At 39.2% G+C, this 18,166-nt stretch overlaps 1 protein-coding gene across 12 annotated transcripts in view; it reads left to right on the forward strand.

Annotated features, from left to right (window-relative positions):
• Positions 1-11: 11 nt before the first annotated feature.
• YIPF7 (Yip1 domain family member 7) overlaps positions 12-18,166 on the forward strand; it is a 29,310-nt gene continuing 11,155 nt past the window's right edge. The window contains exons 1-5 of one of the 12 annotated variants that reach the window (XM_059672168.1): positions 258-358; positions 3,003-3,043; positions 6,881-6,927; positions 8,317-8,433; positions 16,181-16,339. In XM_059672168.1, the coding sequence (XP_059528151.1) occupies positions 8,318-8,433; positions 16,181-16,339 (275 nt within the window). In that variant the 5' untranslated portion in view covers positions 258-358; positions 3,003-3,043; positions 6,881-6,927; position 8,317. Of the gene's footprint in view, positions 145-221; positions 473-593; positions 1,063-3,002; positions 3,044-4,345; positions 4,500-6,880; positions 6,928-8,316; positions 8,434-16,180; positions 16,537-18,166 lie in introns of those variants that run through there. The other 11 variants (XM_059672178.1, XM_059672151.1, XM_059672185.1 and 8 more) reach the window with 11 other exon arrangements.

Genomic DNA, 18,166 nt, shown 5'->3' on the forward strand with positions numbered 1-18,166 from the left:
GACCAGGTGCCTGGGCAGCACCGCCCAACTGGTGTATCCGCCGGAACTCCGTAGACTGAGCGCCGCGCGCCGACGTCCGCACGTCGGGAGACGTCACGACGCTAGCGTGCCTTGCGCAAGGGCGCCGGGGCGCCAGGACGTCCGGTGAGGGGAAGCTCTCCAGATTACTTCTCACTATGTTCTCAGCGTAGCGTTCGGATTTAGCTTTCTACCCCGTAGCAAAATAATATTGTAATTGTTTTTAAAATATGGAAGTCTATGTTGTCAGTGACATCGCTAATATCTTAGCGCTTCTGAAAGGAAACCGGCGGTAAAATGACTGCAATGTGTCCTAGGAAGGTTTGGGCCGGAAGTGAAGGTGGGGAAAGTTACCCTCTGCGTGCCCTGATGTTCCATCGTCTGTCAGTTCCCACTTCAACACAAGTTTGTCTGGCAGAGGGCAGAGCTGGGCTACGGGAGGCGGAGGGGAAGTGTAAGAGGGAATGAGGCCCGCCTGCCGACTCCAGCGTCTGTCTCCCACCAGCGCCCGTGGGATTTTCTGCGAGACCTGGGGTTCGGTGCCCAGGGCGGAGACAGAAGCTACGGGACGTCCCGTCGGCCCGTTGTGTTGTGTTGTGTTGGCCCGTTGTGTTGTTTCTCGTCGGTTCCTGGAACTGCTCCAAGTCGTGACTGGACAGGACTCGGCTCACTAGTAATCGCTACTGGCACCTTTCTTAGAGAATGAACTTCCGAAAGCTGACTTTTAAAAATACTTTTTAATGATTACTGGTGTTTTAGAGAGAGCGGGAGGGAGAAGGATAGATAGAAACACTGGAGAGAGAGAAACATCAGTGGGTTGCTTCCTGCATGGCTCCCCCTGGGGATGGAGCCCACGGCCCAAGCATGTGCCGTGACCCCGAATCACCCCAGTGACCGCCTGGTTCGCGGGTCCCCGCTCAACCATGAGCCACACCGGCCAGGGCAAACTCTACCCTCTTAATGCCAACTTCCTGCTCATGTGTTTTTTTCTAATCCATTGTCTTCTCGTTTCACTGTCTTCTGACTCTGAATTTGACTTCGAAGGTATGTGTGCATGTTGTGAGGGAAATTTAGGTTAAGGAGATCCAATAACTCCATTTAAAGGGCACTCAGGATACCTTGTGGTCCTACAAAAGGGAAGGGGTGCCCTAGTTGGTTTGGCTCAGTGGATGGAGCTCTGTGGACGGAAAGGTCCCAGGTTCCATTCTGGTTCAAGGGCACATGCCTGGGTTGCGGGCTTGACCTCCGGTAGGGGGCGTGCAGGAGGCAGCTGGTCAATGATTCTCTCTCATCACGGATGTTTCTATCTCCTCCCTTCCTCTCTGAAATCAAGAAGAATATATTTTTAAAAAGACACACACAAAAGGGAAGGGATGAAAATGGGCACCACTCAACCTCTCCAAGTTGTGGGCCCCCACTCTGCCTGGAGGACCTCACAAACACCGCAGATAAAGCCTCACCAACAGGGAGAGTACAGGATAAATGTGTAAATGTTTTTGTTCTTATTACATAAGAGTAAGTGCTAATAGTGGTTCTATTAGTTTCCATGCTCCACTGTGTCATGCTGCACATCTTTCCCACCAGGTCAGTGAGTGGTTGTGTGGTGCATGAAGAGCTCTATTTCCTCAATATACGCTGTCACTGGGTGCCTCTTGTCTCTGACTCTAGGAAGGGCAGCGTTGGGGGGAGCGACAGTTCTCAGGATGCACAGAGCATCATTAGCAAGAACCTTCAGCCAGCCCCTTCCCCATACCTTCTTTCACCATCCTCCTTTCCATTAGGATTGACTTTCTCTAAATATGTGAGAACACAGGAGCAGGTGGCAGGGTTATTCCACTGATACTTATAAGAGCAGCATCCTTACAGTAGAGGGACAGCTGTTCTCTCTTCTATTTAGTGTAAAACTTAACTCTCCAGAGGTCTTAAACCTCACTACTTCTTTTCATATAAGCGAGCTATTCTGCATAAAGGAAAGAATATGATGGTCAAAAATCATTTTCTCACTATAGACTCATTAGTTTTATCATAGAAATTTGCCCAGATTCTGGCAGTAGGTTAATTCCAAGAATTAGTTTTTCAGATTGTGGATTGATTTATCTTATAAATCCCCATACGTGTTTTTCTAGTAATTGTCAGGCAAATTTCTAGCCTAGTGCCATTTTAAACTCGATACCCAATAATTTGTTTTAAAAAGAAAATGAAATTGCCCAGCTGGTGTGGCTCAGTGTTTGTGTCGACCTATGAACCAGGAGGTCACAATTCAATTCCTGGTCAGGGCACATGCCTGATCCCCAGTAGGAGCAGTTCAGGAGGCAGCTAATCAATGATTCTCTCTCATCATTAATGTCTCTCTCTCTCTCTCTCTCTCTCTCTCTCTCTCTCTCTCTCTCTGAGATCAATAAAAATATATTTTAAAAAATTATTATGTTACTCTGTCCACTACTTTCCCTAGCTCATGCTTGTAAATGAAAATGTAAATACTACAGAGTAGAGAGTTACCCTTAAAAAGGGCTCCTCCGTATCAAGCCAATGTTTGAGTAAATGTCCCATTAAGTTAAAACTCAAAGCTTTAAGTAGTTAGTGAGATTATAGTGCCAAAAGAAGGTGGGAATACTGTCTTATTAAATAGAATTTCTGTATTGACAACTGGTCATTCTTTTCCAAACTGCTGTAACTACTTTCATGCACTGAATATGATAAAATATTCAAGTTAAACTTGGCATGCCTTGGGAAAAAACTTAATAATGGCATAATTGCAAAGGTATAATTATGGCAGAGCATTGGGAAGAATTTCACCCTTCGTTGCTAAAAGTAATAAAGCCAATATATAATTTCATCTGTATTAACTGGTATCTCTGGGAGTTTGGTCAAAATAATAAGTAGTATCTTGGCAATAAAGTCCATGCTTAGCCTATTATTATTTTTTTATTAAAAAGTAAGAGATGAATGCTGAAGAAGTATGTCTCATCACAATCTGTTTACAGGACACAGCATTTGCAAAAAATCCTCCCCCCCGCTTCTTTTGGTAAGATGATTTTTCATATAGATTTATGTAGTAACAAAGTAGAGTTCACTAAAAAATATTTACGTGTAAATAATGGGTGAATAAGGACTCACACTTGTTAATAATACAACTTTGTTTTCACCTAGAAGCATAATCAAAATAGATAACACTGTTTTGAGCATTTACTACTTGCCCCCACTAGGTTAATTGCTCCTGTTGCAAAACCCTGTCTAATTCTCATGTTTTATACACATATATACACAGGCATAAGATATGTATTGGTCAATAATTTGGATATATAATGAAACGTGGAAAAATAAAATTCAGTTGATGAGATAAAGGTAAAATAACTAGTCCCTAGGATATAAAGTTTATTCTTGTTTATAAATGAGGGAACTAAAGATACATGTGGTTAGATAAATTGTGGAGGAATTTATATAACTTCTTGGAAAGATTTTCTATAGAAATTAGTGATATGAGTCTGCTAAATGTTTATAAATTGAATTTATTACATTTAAAAATGATTATTATAACAATATGGTTACTAACAATGTACAACTCAACTACTCATATAGACTTTCATAACTTTAAGGAACATTGTGTTTTTACTAACATTCAGTAATGACCAAGCTAAAAACTTGAAATCATAATTTGTTATATTCCATTTTTTTCTAAGACAAAAGTGAAAGCTAGCAAATTAGAAGTCAAAGATAATTATGATAGCATTAATGATGGAAACCCTGTAATTTTATTTTTTTTCTTGCCATAGAACACAGTAAGCTCTTTAAAATTCATGCCTTAAAACAGAATTTTATGCCCATTTTTCATGTGACTGTGTAACATTCACGGCTGCAGTTTCAGGTTCGTGAAATAGAAGCAGCGTAGTCTTTAAAGGTCAGATGATTGGGAACAAATCTTATGTAGTATTAACAAAGGATTATGTAGAGAATACAGGCAAAAATGTATTTTTTTAAATTATTGGAACACAGAATGTATTGCATTTTTTCTGTCTTAATATAAGTAGAAATTTAAGAATCAATGTACATTAAATTGCATTAGATTGCAATTTACATTAGATTGCCAAAATAAAGAATTACTATCTAAACACTGGTAAAAAGCCGTTTCTCTGTTGGCAGAGGTAGAAAATGATGACATTTTTCTCTTGGTTCATTGGCAGCTTTGTTCAGCTGAAAATATGTTTTGGAGTTTGTGAATAAATATTATTTGTGTTTCCAAACAGGTATATTCTCTTTTTAAAGTATATTTTTTATTGATTTCAAAGAGGAAGGGAGAGGGAGAGGGAGATGGAAACATCAAAGATGAAAGAGAATCATTGATCGGCTGCCTCCTGCATGCCCCACACTGGGGATCAAGCCCGCAACCTGAGCATGTGCCCTTGCCCAGAATTGAACCTGGGATCTTTCAGTCCGCAGGCTGATGCTCTATCCACTGAGCAAAACCAGCTAGGGCCAAACAGGTGCATTCTTAACACCAGTGTTTTGGACAGCCATAGGTAGTCTTTTGGAAGAAACAGTCTGCATAATGAAAGGAAACTGAGCTGAATGAGATAATTATTATTCCAAACTGGGTTCTGTCACGTACTAGATGTGTGACTGCACAAGTCACTTAGCCACTCTGAGCCTCTAGTTTCATATCAAAAGATTGCAGTAATGAAAGTAATAATCTTATATGACTCTTAGATTGATACATGCCAAAAGAAATATGGGGTCCTGAGTATGCAAAATTAAAAATAGTGTTAATTCATTCATCCATCTAGCCATTCATCCTTTAATACATATATGTATGTATTGTCAGACAAAGGGCAAATTGCTTCAGATGTAGCTGTTGATCAGCTCACAATCTCTTCATTACTTTACAGGTCACCAAAGAGATCTAAGAAATTACAAATGGAGATTATTTTCCTTATCCCCACTGTATTTAGCTTTCCTAAATGTTGTTTATATAAATTGAATAGTTCAGATTTGGATAAAATTGACAATATATATTTTTAGATAGTTGCTAAGTTCATCATGTTAAGATTATCTACATTAATAAAAGAAACACGCAACTTGACTGTACCTTTGCTATACCTTAAGCCAAGCCCACCAGCCAATCAGAGCGAGTATATGCAAATTAACCCAACCAAAATGGCGGCTGGCAGCCACAGAGCTGGAGCAAGCAGGAGGCTTCGTTGCCCCAATGATGGAGGAAGCCAAGCTTCCCGGCCAGCTGCTGCCTCCTCTCAAGCCAACAAAGTTTCAATTATAGAAGGCAAATAAACCCCAGAAACCTGCGTCCAGCCACCATGGCCACGGAGCTGGAGCAATAAAAAAAAAAAGGAAAGGCTGGGAGCTTCAGTCGCCGGGGTCTTGGTCAGTCTGAAAACAGCCATCAGCCCCTCACCCAGGCTGGCCAAACCCCCATGGGGTGAGGGTCCCCACTGGGGGGGCTTGACCAGCCTGCAAACAGCCATCAGCCCTTCACCCAGGCTGGCCAGGCACCCCAGCAGGAACCCTACCCTGATCCAGGACACCCTTCAGGGCAAACCAGCCGGCCCCCATCTGTGCACCAGGCCTCTATCCTATATAATAAAAGGGTAATATGCAAATTGACCCTAATAACAGAACCACTGGGAATGACTGGTCACTATGACACACACTGACCACCAGGGGGAAGATGCTCAATGCAGGAGCTGCCCCCTGGTGGTCAGTGCGCTCCCACAGGGGGAGCTCTGCTCAGCCACAGGCCAAGCTGATGGCTGCCAGCACAGCGGTGGTGTCGGGAGCCTCTCCTGCCTCCTCAGCAGCAATAAGGATGTCCGACTGCAGCTTAGGCCTGGTCCCTGCTGGCAAGTGGACGTCCCCCGAGGGCTTCCAGGCTGCCAGAGGAATGTCTGACTGCCAGCTTGGGCCCGATCCCCCAGGGGATCAGCCAGCCACAAGCTGGCTGATGGCTGCAAGCACAGCCACAGTGGCGGGAGCCTCTCCTGCCTCCATGGCAGTGCTAAGGCTGTCTGACTGTGGCTTAGGCCCGCTCCCACTGGGCCTAAGCCCTCAGTCAGATATCCCCTGAGGGCTCCTCGGCTGCCAGAGGAATGTCTGACTGCCAGCTTAGGCCCATTCCCACAGGGAGCAGGCCTAAGCAGGCAGGTGGACATCCCCCAAGGGCTCCCAGGCTGCCAGAGGGCACAGGTGGGCTGAGGGACCGCCCCCCCTCCAGTGCACAAATTTTCATGCACTGGGCCTCTAGTGTATATATATTTTATCATTTTTTTAATTTTCAATTACAGTTGACATATATAATTATATTAGTTTCAGATGTACACCCCAGTGATTAGATATTACATAACTTACTAAGTGGTCATCCTGATAAATCTCACACCCATCAGACACCTTACTTAATTATTAGAATATTATTGATTATATTCCCTATGCTACACTCTACATCCCAATGGCTATTCTGTAACAAACAATTTGTACTTCTCAATTCCTTCACTTTTTTTACCCGTATATTGATTTGTACTGCATATTATTAGGAAATCTTGTCTAGGTTTATTCTTATAGGCAGTAAAGCTCAAGGGTTTTCCTCTTACCTTCCATTGTTTGCCTCAAATAAGTGATCTTAAGTCAGAGTTCCATTTCTTTGTGGATGTGCCCACAAGGAAATGGAATCTACCATTTCACTTCATCAAATTGTGTTTCTTCGCCTTTCACTGTGTTTGTAAACTTTAACAAGTGTAATAAGATACTGTGTTTGGCTTTTGGCAAGCATCTGTTCAGTGTCAGAGTCAAATTTAGAAACATATATATAGCCAGCAGGTCATCTTTTCACAAACTGGTCTGTTATAAATTTCTCTAGCAGAGCAACATTTGTTGGAGGATTTTTCGACATAAAATAATATAAAGGTATGTATCTGATCCTTCTAAAAAACCTTGGCATTTAAACAAAATATAAAGCTGGATTATGTAAGGACTTTATTGCCAATAGTCATATTACATAAAGCTTTGCATGTTATGAAAACTTACGTGTATTCTCCAGTGAAATTACTCTCTATGCTTTATAATAGCATTTTAATGGACTGAGAAAGTTATGCTATTAAATTTTAAATTCTTTAAATTATAAGTTGTTAAAATATTTAACATCCTCTGAGTCCTGATTTTAGCTTACATAATTTATAGCTACTTTTATGCTCAATATTAATGAAAAAATCTTGATTTATTAAATCAGGTATATGAATCACTGCACCTAATTTTACAGAGCTTTCAGTACTTGTACTGAAGTGAGAAAATTTTATATATTTGACAATTGTGCTTGAGTATTTCTGATTAATGAGGCTCTTAAAGCTAAGGCTGTTTATGAGATGCATTTGAAATGTATTGCAAGTATTATTCCACAAATTACTATAACTATATAGATTACTCCTAGTGATTTTAAAATTTACTATTTTGAAATAAAAGTTTTTCAAAGAAAAGCAAAGATTAAAATATTGAATTGAATAACCACATCTGTCCAACTGAAAAGATTCTCTACTCCATTCTCTAACTTTCATCTAAGGAGCCACTATTACTTTGCTCTTGCTTTCTTCCTCTACCTTTTCCTCCTCTCCAATCTTTCTTCTTCCCACTGATATGCCTATTTGTTAGGTCTAAATCAATCATATACTCCCTTCACTCTCCAAAGTGAGTAGAAACTATGTAGAGAGTTTATAGGAAGACAGACTGTTTTCTTAGCAGAATTGAGCCTTTCCCCTCTGACTCAGCCAGAAGGGAGCGGAGAGGCTGTTAGCACAGGAAAAAATAAAAATGAAATGGTATTATTATTATTATCAGCCATTTGCTTTTCGACTTTGCAACAATAACATATATATGCCTAAATGTAAAACTTTTAAATGTAAATTATTACTTGTAAGTAATAATTGAAATAAGGAACTGACATTGTTTAAAAGAAAACCTTTAGATGTGTACCAAGTCTTAGGCTTTTTCTCTTAAACTGCTGAGAAGAAGGTATTTGGGGCAAAATGTTAGCTTCTTCAGATCAATTAACGTCAATTTAGGCAAAGTCATAGTCCTGGTGAATGAAAACTTCAGAAAAGCTCATTAGAGATACATGTTTTGGAAATGACTTTTTAGAACACATTTCCATATCCTTCCCCCAATACTCAATCTACCCCATGCAAAGAATATAGTGTTCTCTGGTAAGAACCCATTTGTCATCACATGTCAGTCTTTATAATATCCCAAAAGATGTTTTATTGACTTGTAAACTTGGCAGTAAAAAATATTCTTATTTTTCAGGATGTCAAACTTGGGACAATTTGACTCTGATTTTTACCAATCTAATTATACCATTGAGAATCAGGAGCAGAGTTGTAATGACTCCAATGCCTATGGAAATCTTTATGGATCCGGAGAGTAAGTACCTTATTTTGAAAAAATATGTTCTCATTTTAGAAGTAATAATATTATGGCAGGTAGGGAGGTTTCCTTGGAGGAAGCAAAAGCATGTCTTTGTAAAATGCCCAAGAAGAAAGTGAGGAAAGGGCAGAGAAATGAATTCAGTTCTCCAAGAATCCCCATGATCGCCTCAGACCCATTTATAGCTGAATGGCTTGACTCTCTTTTCAAAATAGAACTTAATAAGGAGCCTGAATCTAGGGACTGTATTTTCTGTAACACTGCTTAAAAAACATATTTTATTCAATTTAATTAATATTTATTAGGTGCCTGCTGTGTGTCAGGAATAAAAAAAAAGGGGGGCACTATAAACTCAAAGATAAAAGAGAAATTCATAATCTCTTACCTCACAACATTTAAGAATTGAAGTTGTGGAGGTGCTGTTGTAATATGCTGTTATAACACAGTGTGAAAATTCCTAAACGGAACCAAGATAAACATACTTCAGAATGTGTTAGTAATTTGAGTTGACAGTTCAACTTGAGTTGAAATAAATAAAAATGATTAAAAATTTAGTATTTATCCTTTACCAGTGCCCAAAATGAGGATTTAGAGTGAGAAGAATTTGCTTCAAGTTCTGGCTCTTGCATTTGTTCTTTGTGACCTTGGGAAAGACTTGACTTCCCTGACTGGTGTCTTAACTGAGAAATGAGGACATTAATAATACCCACTTCATGGAATTATCATGAAGAATATTTGTGATAATGTGTAGGAAAGTAGACATTTAAGTAAAACCACTATAAAAATGTTATTTACTGCCCTGACTGGTTTGGCTCAGTGGATAGAGCATCAGTCTGCGGACTGAGGGGTCCCAGGTTCGATTCCGGTCAGGGGTATGTGTCTTGGATGCGGGCACATCCCCAGTGGGAGATGTGCAGGAGGCAGCTGATTGATGTTTCTCTCTCATCGATGTTTCTAACTCTCTGTCCTTCTCCCTTCCTCTCTGTAAAAAATCAATAAAATATATATTTTTAAAAATCTTATTTACTTATGCAATGTTTAGAGGCCTGGTGCACGGATTCATGCACCGGTGGGGTCCCTCGGCATGGCCTGTGGGAATTGGGCCGAAACTGGCAGTCCAATACCACCTGCCACTCCTGCCTGCCGCTCCGGCTCATCCCTGCCCGGCCCTGCTGCGCCTGCTGTGGGCTTCTGCCCATTCAGTCCTGATCAGGAGAGGCTTGCATCTGGGCCTGTCAGCTGAGCAGCACTCCTGCTGTGGGAGTGCACTGACCACCAGGGGGCAGCTCCTGCATTAAGCATCTGCCCCCTGGTGGTCAGTGCGTGTCATAGAGACCCGTCTACCAGTCGTTCAGTCGCTTAGGCTTTTATGTATATAGATGGGTGAAGCCCTGGTCAGGTGACTTAGTTGGTTGGAGCATCTCCTGTATACTAAAAGGTTGCAGGTTCTATTCTTGGTCGGGGTGTGCACCAGAAACTGATCAATGTTTCTCTCTCACATCAATATTTCTCTCTCTCTCTCTCTCTCCTCTCTCTCTCTGACTCTCTCTCTCTTTATTTCCCCTCCTCCATCCCTCCCTTCCTCTCTCTAAAAACCAATGAGGGTTAAAAAAATGAGTGAAAAGGACAAGGCCATGTCGGATTGGCCCAATCACCGTAGAATCCAACAACAGAAAAATAACTTCATATTGTTCCTTGGATTTATTCCTTGGAAGGTCAAGAAAAATAAAAATAAAAAGGTGTTTCAGGCAGAGCAGTTTGAGCATTGAGGTATTACAGGATAGTAACTCAAAATATATAATCCACACAGAGAGATATCGAAAAATTTTCAGCTTTGTCCTGTTGTTTTATTGAAAGGAACCAGTCACCTTGAATTTCTGTTTCTTTTCTCCCTTCTCTGCTCCAACTGGGCTAAGCAGCTGGGGAGCACCTACAATCTATATTTTCAGGCTAAACTATCCTGCAATGTCTAATAAGAGGGCGATAAAGCTTTCCCCTTTAAGCAGGGACTCATGGTCACAGCTTTCTCCCACACCCCACCCAGCCCAGTTTCTTTCTCCATTTGATTTTACATATCAATGTTGCCCAGAAATCAAGATGACCAAGAGATGGAAGTTAATATAACCAAATGAGGAAAACTCTTGATTATATTATACCAGGTTGATGGCCTTGCCTGCTTATTAGCATTTAAACCCAAGTCCTTATTTGGAGGTGGTAACATTTAAATTCTAACCCACACTGCATGCCTCAGGAATTAGAAGAGGCCATTCTAGCTGTGGTAGTTTTATGAGTACATAAAACATGGACACGGGCCAGCGAATTACTAGTGCACATCAAACAAACTCCAGAGATTTGACCTTTTATTCATTCAGTGAATAGTTCAATTAAAATACTCCCCAAGTCAAAATAATATGTTGATTATCCTGGCAAAAGATATAGGAATCCAGAGGGTAGTTACAATGTTATACTCAATTAATCTATCACTCTGTCTCTGTCCTCTCCCATATCCCTCCTCCCCAGTAATGGGAGCTTCCTTTAAAAGGCTTGTTCAGCTCAATGGCATGTTAATTGGAAAGCTGGTTGAGTGTACTTACTAAAACAATGAAGTTATTTGTATTTCAAAACAACTTCTCTTATTTCAGAATGAACAAGAAGGAGCGTTCTCATTTTAAAATTTCTGTCCAGTCCTTTGGGTAGGCATCATTTCCAATCACTGCTAGGCTATATTTTCCCACTCTATGTATCCAGTTTTTGAAATGGGAAAACTGTTCAAATTATTAAGAGAAAGAAATAGATATTTCTGCAGAAAGGTGACAACTGGAAAACTCCCTTTGAATGTGGACAGTATATTTGGTAGGACATTAACAGACCAGTACTGAGTCATCATTTCATTGGAACCCCCAGGTCTGATCATTCTCTGGTGTTTAAACATAGCTAATGGCATGTCAGTGGCACATGGCTACTGTGCGCTCGCTGGACTAGCCAGGATTTGGGAATGTTACATAGGCTAACTACCCTAGCTACACTTTCCTAAGCCATTCTACCCTCGAAGTGATCCTATATGATATGTTCTTACCAAGGACACTCAGAATGCCTGATTTGCCTGGCTCAATGGGAGACATACATAGATAAAATGTTTCTGGAGGTTCTGACTGCATTCTTTTAGCCAACAGTGTAGATATGTCAAATTGTTGTCTTATGCTGTTGGTGGTATTGCAAATTCTGAAAACTTTGTCACCTCAGGTGAAATACACATACACTGAATGTTATTCTAAGTGTGGAGATAGACTTACAATGAATGGGACTTATTTGATGGTACATTTTTTACCATCTGACTTACCTGTGACTCTCCATATGACACTGGGAGTGAGCGCACCACCTGTATCTCCCCAGGAACGGACTGACAAAGGAAAGCAGCTCAGTGAAAAGCTTCATGATGGAAGTCCAGACCTATAGTTTTAGAAAACAAAGCCTCCAATAAAATATGTAGTTAGTGATTTCATGATGGGGCGCAGGGAACTGAGTGCAATAAACAAGTCTGCAACCACAGAAATCATAACGGAGTCTTCGAACGATGACCTTCTATACTTGCATCGGATGATGAATGTTAAGTCTTGTTGATTCAGAAAGAGGTCAAAAACTTCCCCCAGCAAGAGACTGCCTCATCTTAACATAGCATTACGTACGTGAAGACGGGCCTCTGGAGGTCCATCGGAACATTATGGTATGGGGAATGAAAGGGGGAATATTGACGAATTGGTGGGCGTACCCAGGGTTTTTATGTAGATCAGGTGTGTGGTCAGTGCTTTATGACTCAGACACAGAAATCCTGACATGAGTAGAGTGGAGGTTCTTCTGGAAGGAAAACACGGGATGGCTGGGATGTTGTCCAAGTCACTTTAGATATTCCAGGGAAACCAACGGGAAAAAGCTAAAGGTGATCATCACAGAAGAGATTCAAACTCTTAGCCTCCTAATCGCATTGTTTTCTTTGAGAAAGTGACTAACTGGAAAGGTAACTATTACAGATACAGATGCGCTGCCAGGGTGTGTGAAAGATGTTTAGAATTCTTTAGTGTAAGTATCAGGAAAAAAAGAGCAGACAAATACTTAGCTAATGCTTATTGATCACGTTTTGTGTGCCCAACACTATTCTAAGTGCTTTACTTATTTTTGCTAATTTAATTCACCACAACTTTGAGTTATCTTATCCTCATTTTACAGATGAGAGACTGAGGCACAGAATGTGAGGTAATTTGCATCCTATATAATAAAAGCCTAACATGCTAAGTGTCCGGTCTTCTGGTCGGCTGTTCAACCAATCAAAGCATAATATGCTAATGATATGTTAAGGCTGCTATGATGTCCTGACCACCAGGGGTCAGACAGTTGACCAGTCGACCAGTCGACCAATCACTATGACGTGCACTGACCACCAGGGGGCAGACGCTCCAACCAATAGGTTAGCTTGCTACTGGGGTTTGGCCAATTGGGATTGAGCGAGATGTGCTGGACACATCCTGGAGCCCTCCCACAGTCCCTCCCAGCTGGCCAACCTCTCACGTCCCTCCCTAGCCCCAATTGTGCACCAGTGGGCTCCCTCGGCCTGGCCTGAGCCCTCTTGCAATCTGGGACCTCTCGGGGAATGTCGGAGAGCCGGTTTCGTCCCAACCTCCAGTAGATTATAAAATTGGGATTTGAACCCAGCAGTCTGACTTCAGTGGCTGAATTGGCTAACTGCTCTACTTGGCTCAGGACAAATCTACCCTTGGACTCTCATTACAGGCAGAAATGTAACTCCAAAGAGTCAGGAAGCAGAAGAAAGGAAATCTGACCAAGAATGTTGCCAGTTCTAAAGGAGAATTTTGCAATCACTTCACAGTTGCTTGAAGTGGTGGGTATATCAATCTGACTCATGCAATTGCCTTTAATAGGCTACTAATTCATAGACTTCACAGAGCAATTAGCAGCATCCAGTCCATTCGTCCTGATTTTTTTTTATAGAAGGATACTGTAGGCTTGAAAGACATCACTGAAAATATAAGAGAATGTCATTGGCATAGTCATTCAAAATTGGAACCACCTAGTAAAAAAGGATAACACTAGAAGACATGGGATTAAGTGTTGATTCAAGATGTATGGTTAAAATTATGGTTCAGAGTCATTTGTCAGTGAAAGGCCTAAAACAAGAGAATTGGGTATTCGCAGGGTTTTTCTGGGTTGGAATGTGGATTAATAATGGGATTATTTTGGTATTGCTTAGGTTTTCTTCACGGAGATATGGTATTAATTGCTATAGTCAAAGTTATAAGATAAAAAGAGAAACCTTAATTTAGAAAATGATCATGGTAATTTTTAAAGATAAAGAATTTTGAGGTTCCTTTTATAGGAAAAATTTAAAAATTTTATTTTCTAAATAATGGTGGAGGGATTTTAATATTAACCCTCCATTATAACAAGGCCAATAGAGGCTAAGCTCCAGTTTTGTTGGATGAAGTAGCAGAGAGGAATAGAGAGAGGAAGAAGAAAAGGAGAGGACCTGGCTGGTACTGGACAATTTTTTTTTTCCTATAAAAATGTGTTTTGCTCTTGGCAGGGGTGGGGGTGTGTCAGATACTGAATCCCCTCATTCACAGAGATTGCTTTGTCTGGAGTAACTGTGGAAGTTATGTTTCCTTAAGCCTGGTTATTAGCACCTGGGCATGAGTTTTGGTGAGGCCAGGACAATATGTCAATGAAATAGTCTTTAGACACTAGTCCATTCAATCATCTCTATTTGCCCCTTTTATTCTTCTAGAACTGGTTACATTAAAAAAAAAAATACATATCTAGGGAAAGCTTTATCAACCAAAAGCCATTCAGTTTCTTATATATAATCCATTTCTACCAGCACTTTTGATAGTGGACCTACTTTGTTTAAAAAGAAAGATTAGAGCCTAGTCAGCATGGCTCAGTGATTGAGCATTGACCTATGAGCCAGGAGGTCATGATTCGGTTCCCAGTCAGGGCACATGGAGGAGGCATGCAGGGGGCAGCCAGTCAATGATTCAATTCAATGATTCTCATCCTTGATATCTCTCTCTCTCTCTCTCTCTCTCTCTCTCTCTCTCTCTCTCTCTCTGTCTCTCTCTTCCTTCCTCTCTGAAATCAATAAAAGTATTTTCTTTTCTTTTTAAAGAAAGATTAGAAATATGCCACATGATTACAGGAACAATAACAGTAATCAGCATATGGTTTGGAACAGCAATTTTCAACCCTTTTTGTCTCTGTCACACATAAGCTAATTGCTAAAATTCTGCAGCACACAAACATATATGTTTTGCCGATCTGAGGGGAAAAAAAGGTATAATTTTGACTCATTCACACCAGATGGCTATTGTGTTGGCTGTTGTCATTTTTTAAATTTGACAATATAAGGGGAAAAAAGGTTAGTGCCCCTGACTACACAGTCAGGTATTGCATTTTTTAAAAATTCTTGCAGCACAGCAGCCAGTTGAAAATTGCTGCTGTGGGTGATTCAAGAAGTATTATACCAGGTCTCTGCCCTTAATGAGCTTGTGGTGAGTTAGTGAATGATTAAATGTATATATTTTTCTATTTTATAGCTTTATTTTTCAAAAGAGGTTATCTTCTCTTTCAGGCTTACTCATATAAGGGAGGATGAATATGTTATTCTTAGACTTCATATTAAGATGAATGTTGGAAGGAAAGTATAAAAAGCCATTTTGTAAGTATTTTAACATAAAGAGATCCCAGAGAGCTACAAAGTTTAGAATCCTGGGCTGTATTTTTAGCTTAGTTTAGCCTATGATATTATGATCAGATAAACTTAACACATGTTAATAAGGACAATTTATATTTCTTACCCTTCCTTCAAAAAAAAAAAACACAATTAAAAATCACCAAATAATGTCACACACTCTTTCTTCCTTTTTCTAGCTTTCACAAGAAATTATTTACTAAGATTGTTGTTTTCCAGCTTCCTGACACAAATGATGAAATAAAAAAAACAAACAAGCAAAAGCATGGTCAAGGAAGTGTCATGTTTGACAAGAAACATCTTTGGACAAACTAAATTGCATACTTCAAAGAGGGACGCTACTGAATACTTTTAGTTAGGTGCTCACAGATCATTTGATTGGCAATAATTGTCTGGGAATGGCCAGAGCTAGAAAGTCTATTTCTTTATGGACAGCAGTCAGTTTATACATTTATTTTTTCCTATGAATTGGCTATACTGTTAAAATTGTGATTTACACTTGCTGCTTCCACACATTTATAAAGACGTTCATGTTTGGTGATTGCCATGAGTATCAGTGAAAGAGGCAGAGTGCTCAGCCAGCGTCAGTTCAGAGACGGACACCTGCTGCGTTCTGTGATTCTGGGCAAGTCATTCAGTCTCCAGGAACCTCTATTTCTCTTTCTGCAAAATGGGACTAAAATGACAGATTTTACCTTACTAAGTCTAATTACATGGGAAAATGTGAGAAAAAGTGACAGCTTGTTGTCCATAATCAATCAATATTAGTTGGTATGGGTCAGTCTTCTGGAAGTCTTTTTATGACCAGGGACTTCACCTTTTTTGATTAAAGTTCAGCTCTAAGCAAGTTATTTCTTTCATGCTTAAATATTCATAAAACCTGGGGTAATTCATGAAAGAGAAATTGTAGTTTCCTTCATTTCCTTGATTTGTCATGATATCCCTTTCTTAGATGCATAAATACCAGTGTTTTCCTTTCTCTAGACAGCAAGCCAGTGAGCAGCCTCAGCCTGCCTTTGTCCCACCGGAGATGCTCATGTCATCAGGTTACACTGGACAATATTTTCAGCCAGCATCCAACCCGGATTATTATTCACAGTCTCCTTACGTTGACAGTTTTGATGAAGAGCCTCCTTTGCTAGAAGATAAGTTAAGGAAGTGCTGTTAATGTGTGTACAGCTCGAGAATAATAGCAATAATGAGCACGTAACGTGTGCTGTCAGCATGATGCATACAGTGTTTTGTGTGTGACTGTTCCACGTGTAAACAAATCTGCCTCTTCAAGACACTTAACCCAGTGGAAGTCTGCTGCATGTTTGTGTGGGGGGAATCGGAAGGAGGTATGTGCTATTGCTGCAGTTACCTCAGGTGCCTTCACTGTTTCTTAAATTTGAACTCCCTGACAATGTCTACACAACAGTGAAGACATCATTTCGAAAAGTGGTTATATCAGAGTAACCACCCTCCCCACCCCACTTAATGAAACCGCTTCCCTTCCCACTTTACACAGATCGGAGAAAATTTCTTGATTATTTTTTCTCTGTGATTATCCCCATCAAATGTATAGTATATTATAAGAAAGAGCACTTATTATAATTTTGCATTTTGAATCTAGGGAATTTCTAAGCATTGCTCTAATATGTTCTTCATGTTGAGTGACTTTGTGAAAGTCTCAAGCTTCATCTATAAAAGATGTGAAAAGGCCTTAGGCACAATTTCTGTGATAAGGCGATGAATGACATTCGCCAGCTTTTTTAGAGTGTACAGTAAGACAACCTATAAAATTATGAATCTATAATAAAACATCCCCTGCACAAAAACATGTTATTTGAAACTGTGCTTGTTTATGCCTTAAATGCTTTGTTGTCTAAAAGGCTTGTTTGGTTTTGTGTAAGAATGACAACTTTGGCTATTTGGTAATATACAATCAATATGTTAACAAATACACCTTGAAGGCTAATAGTCAATTTAAGTCTATCAGACCAGAAAAATTACTGTGACATTTGGTATTTGTAAAATAGCCTAATGTTTGTGTTTCAAAGGCCAATGACACAATTTGCATAAAAAATAAATATATTAGTTCATTTTTATAGCACTTATATATCTTATACTTTACTACCACTAGATGACAGTAAAACAATAATTTTGCATTAAAATTTCACAGCAATTTTTCTACCTTATTTTGTATAAGGTGTAATATTAGATTATCTACAATTAATAATACTTATAATCTCATTTGCATACTTGGTAATACATTTGAAAACAAAAGATAAGGTGGGGCAAAAGTAGATTTACAGTTTGTATGGAAAATAATACAATAATTAATAAATAACAATAACATGAGACATGTTTTATGTTTCATGTTTCATGTACTCACAACTGTAAATCTACTTTTGTCACATCCTGTATTATGGCATGTATTTGATAGAAAATACATAAAATCTTTTTTCTTATGAAAATACTTAGTTTGTCTTAGGTTCATTTACTGTTTTATGACTCAATGTTGAAACATATATAGAAGTTAATTATTCCATTAAATAAATGATTGAAATCAGTAATTATGTCTCATAAGGCTTTGATTTTCTTTGGGAATAATTATTATGCATTTTCAGAAAAAAAGATGTTTTTAATTAAAGGCCACTTTATTGTGGCAAACACTGAAAACATTGTTAGCATAAATGTCTAAATTGAAAATGAAGTTTGAAAGCAACATAAATTTTAGGTGAAATTAATTCACCTACTGTATTTCTCAATTTTTTAAAGTATTCTCTTTTAAAAATTACATTAGACATTCTGACCCAGCATTTTCAACCTTTTCTTTTTTATCTTATGGCACATTAATTACTAAAATTCTGTGGCACACTGAAACTATATATAATATAATATAATATAATATAATATAATATAATATAATATAATATAATATAATATAATTAATATAATATTCTGCAGATAAGACAAAAAATAGGC

This window comes from Myotis daubentonii, chromosome 1 (genome assembly GCF_963259705.1).
Source record: "Myotis daubentonii chromosome 1, mMyoDau2.1, whole genome shotgun sequence".
Lineage (NCBI taxonomy): Eukaryota > Metazoa > Chordata > Mammalia > Chiroptera > Vespertilionidae > Myotis > Myotis daubentonii.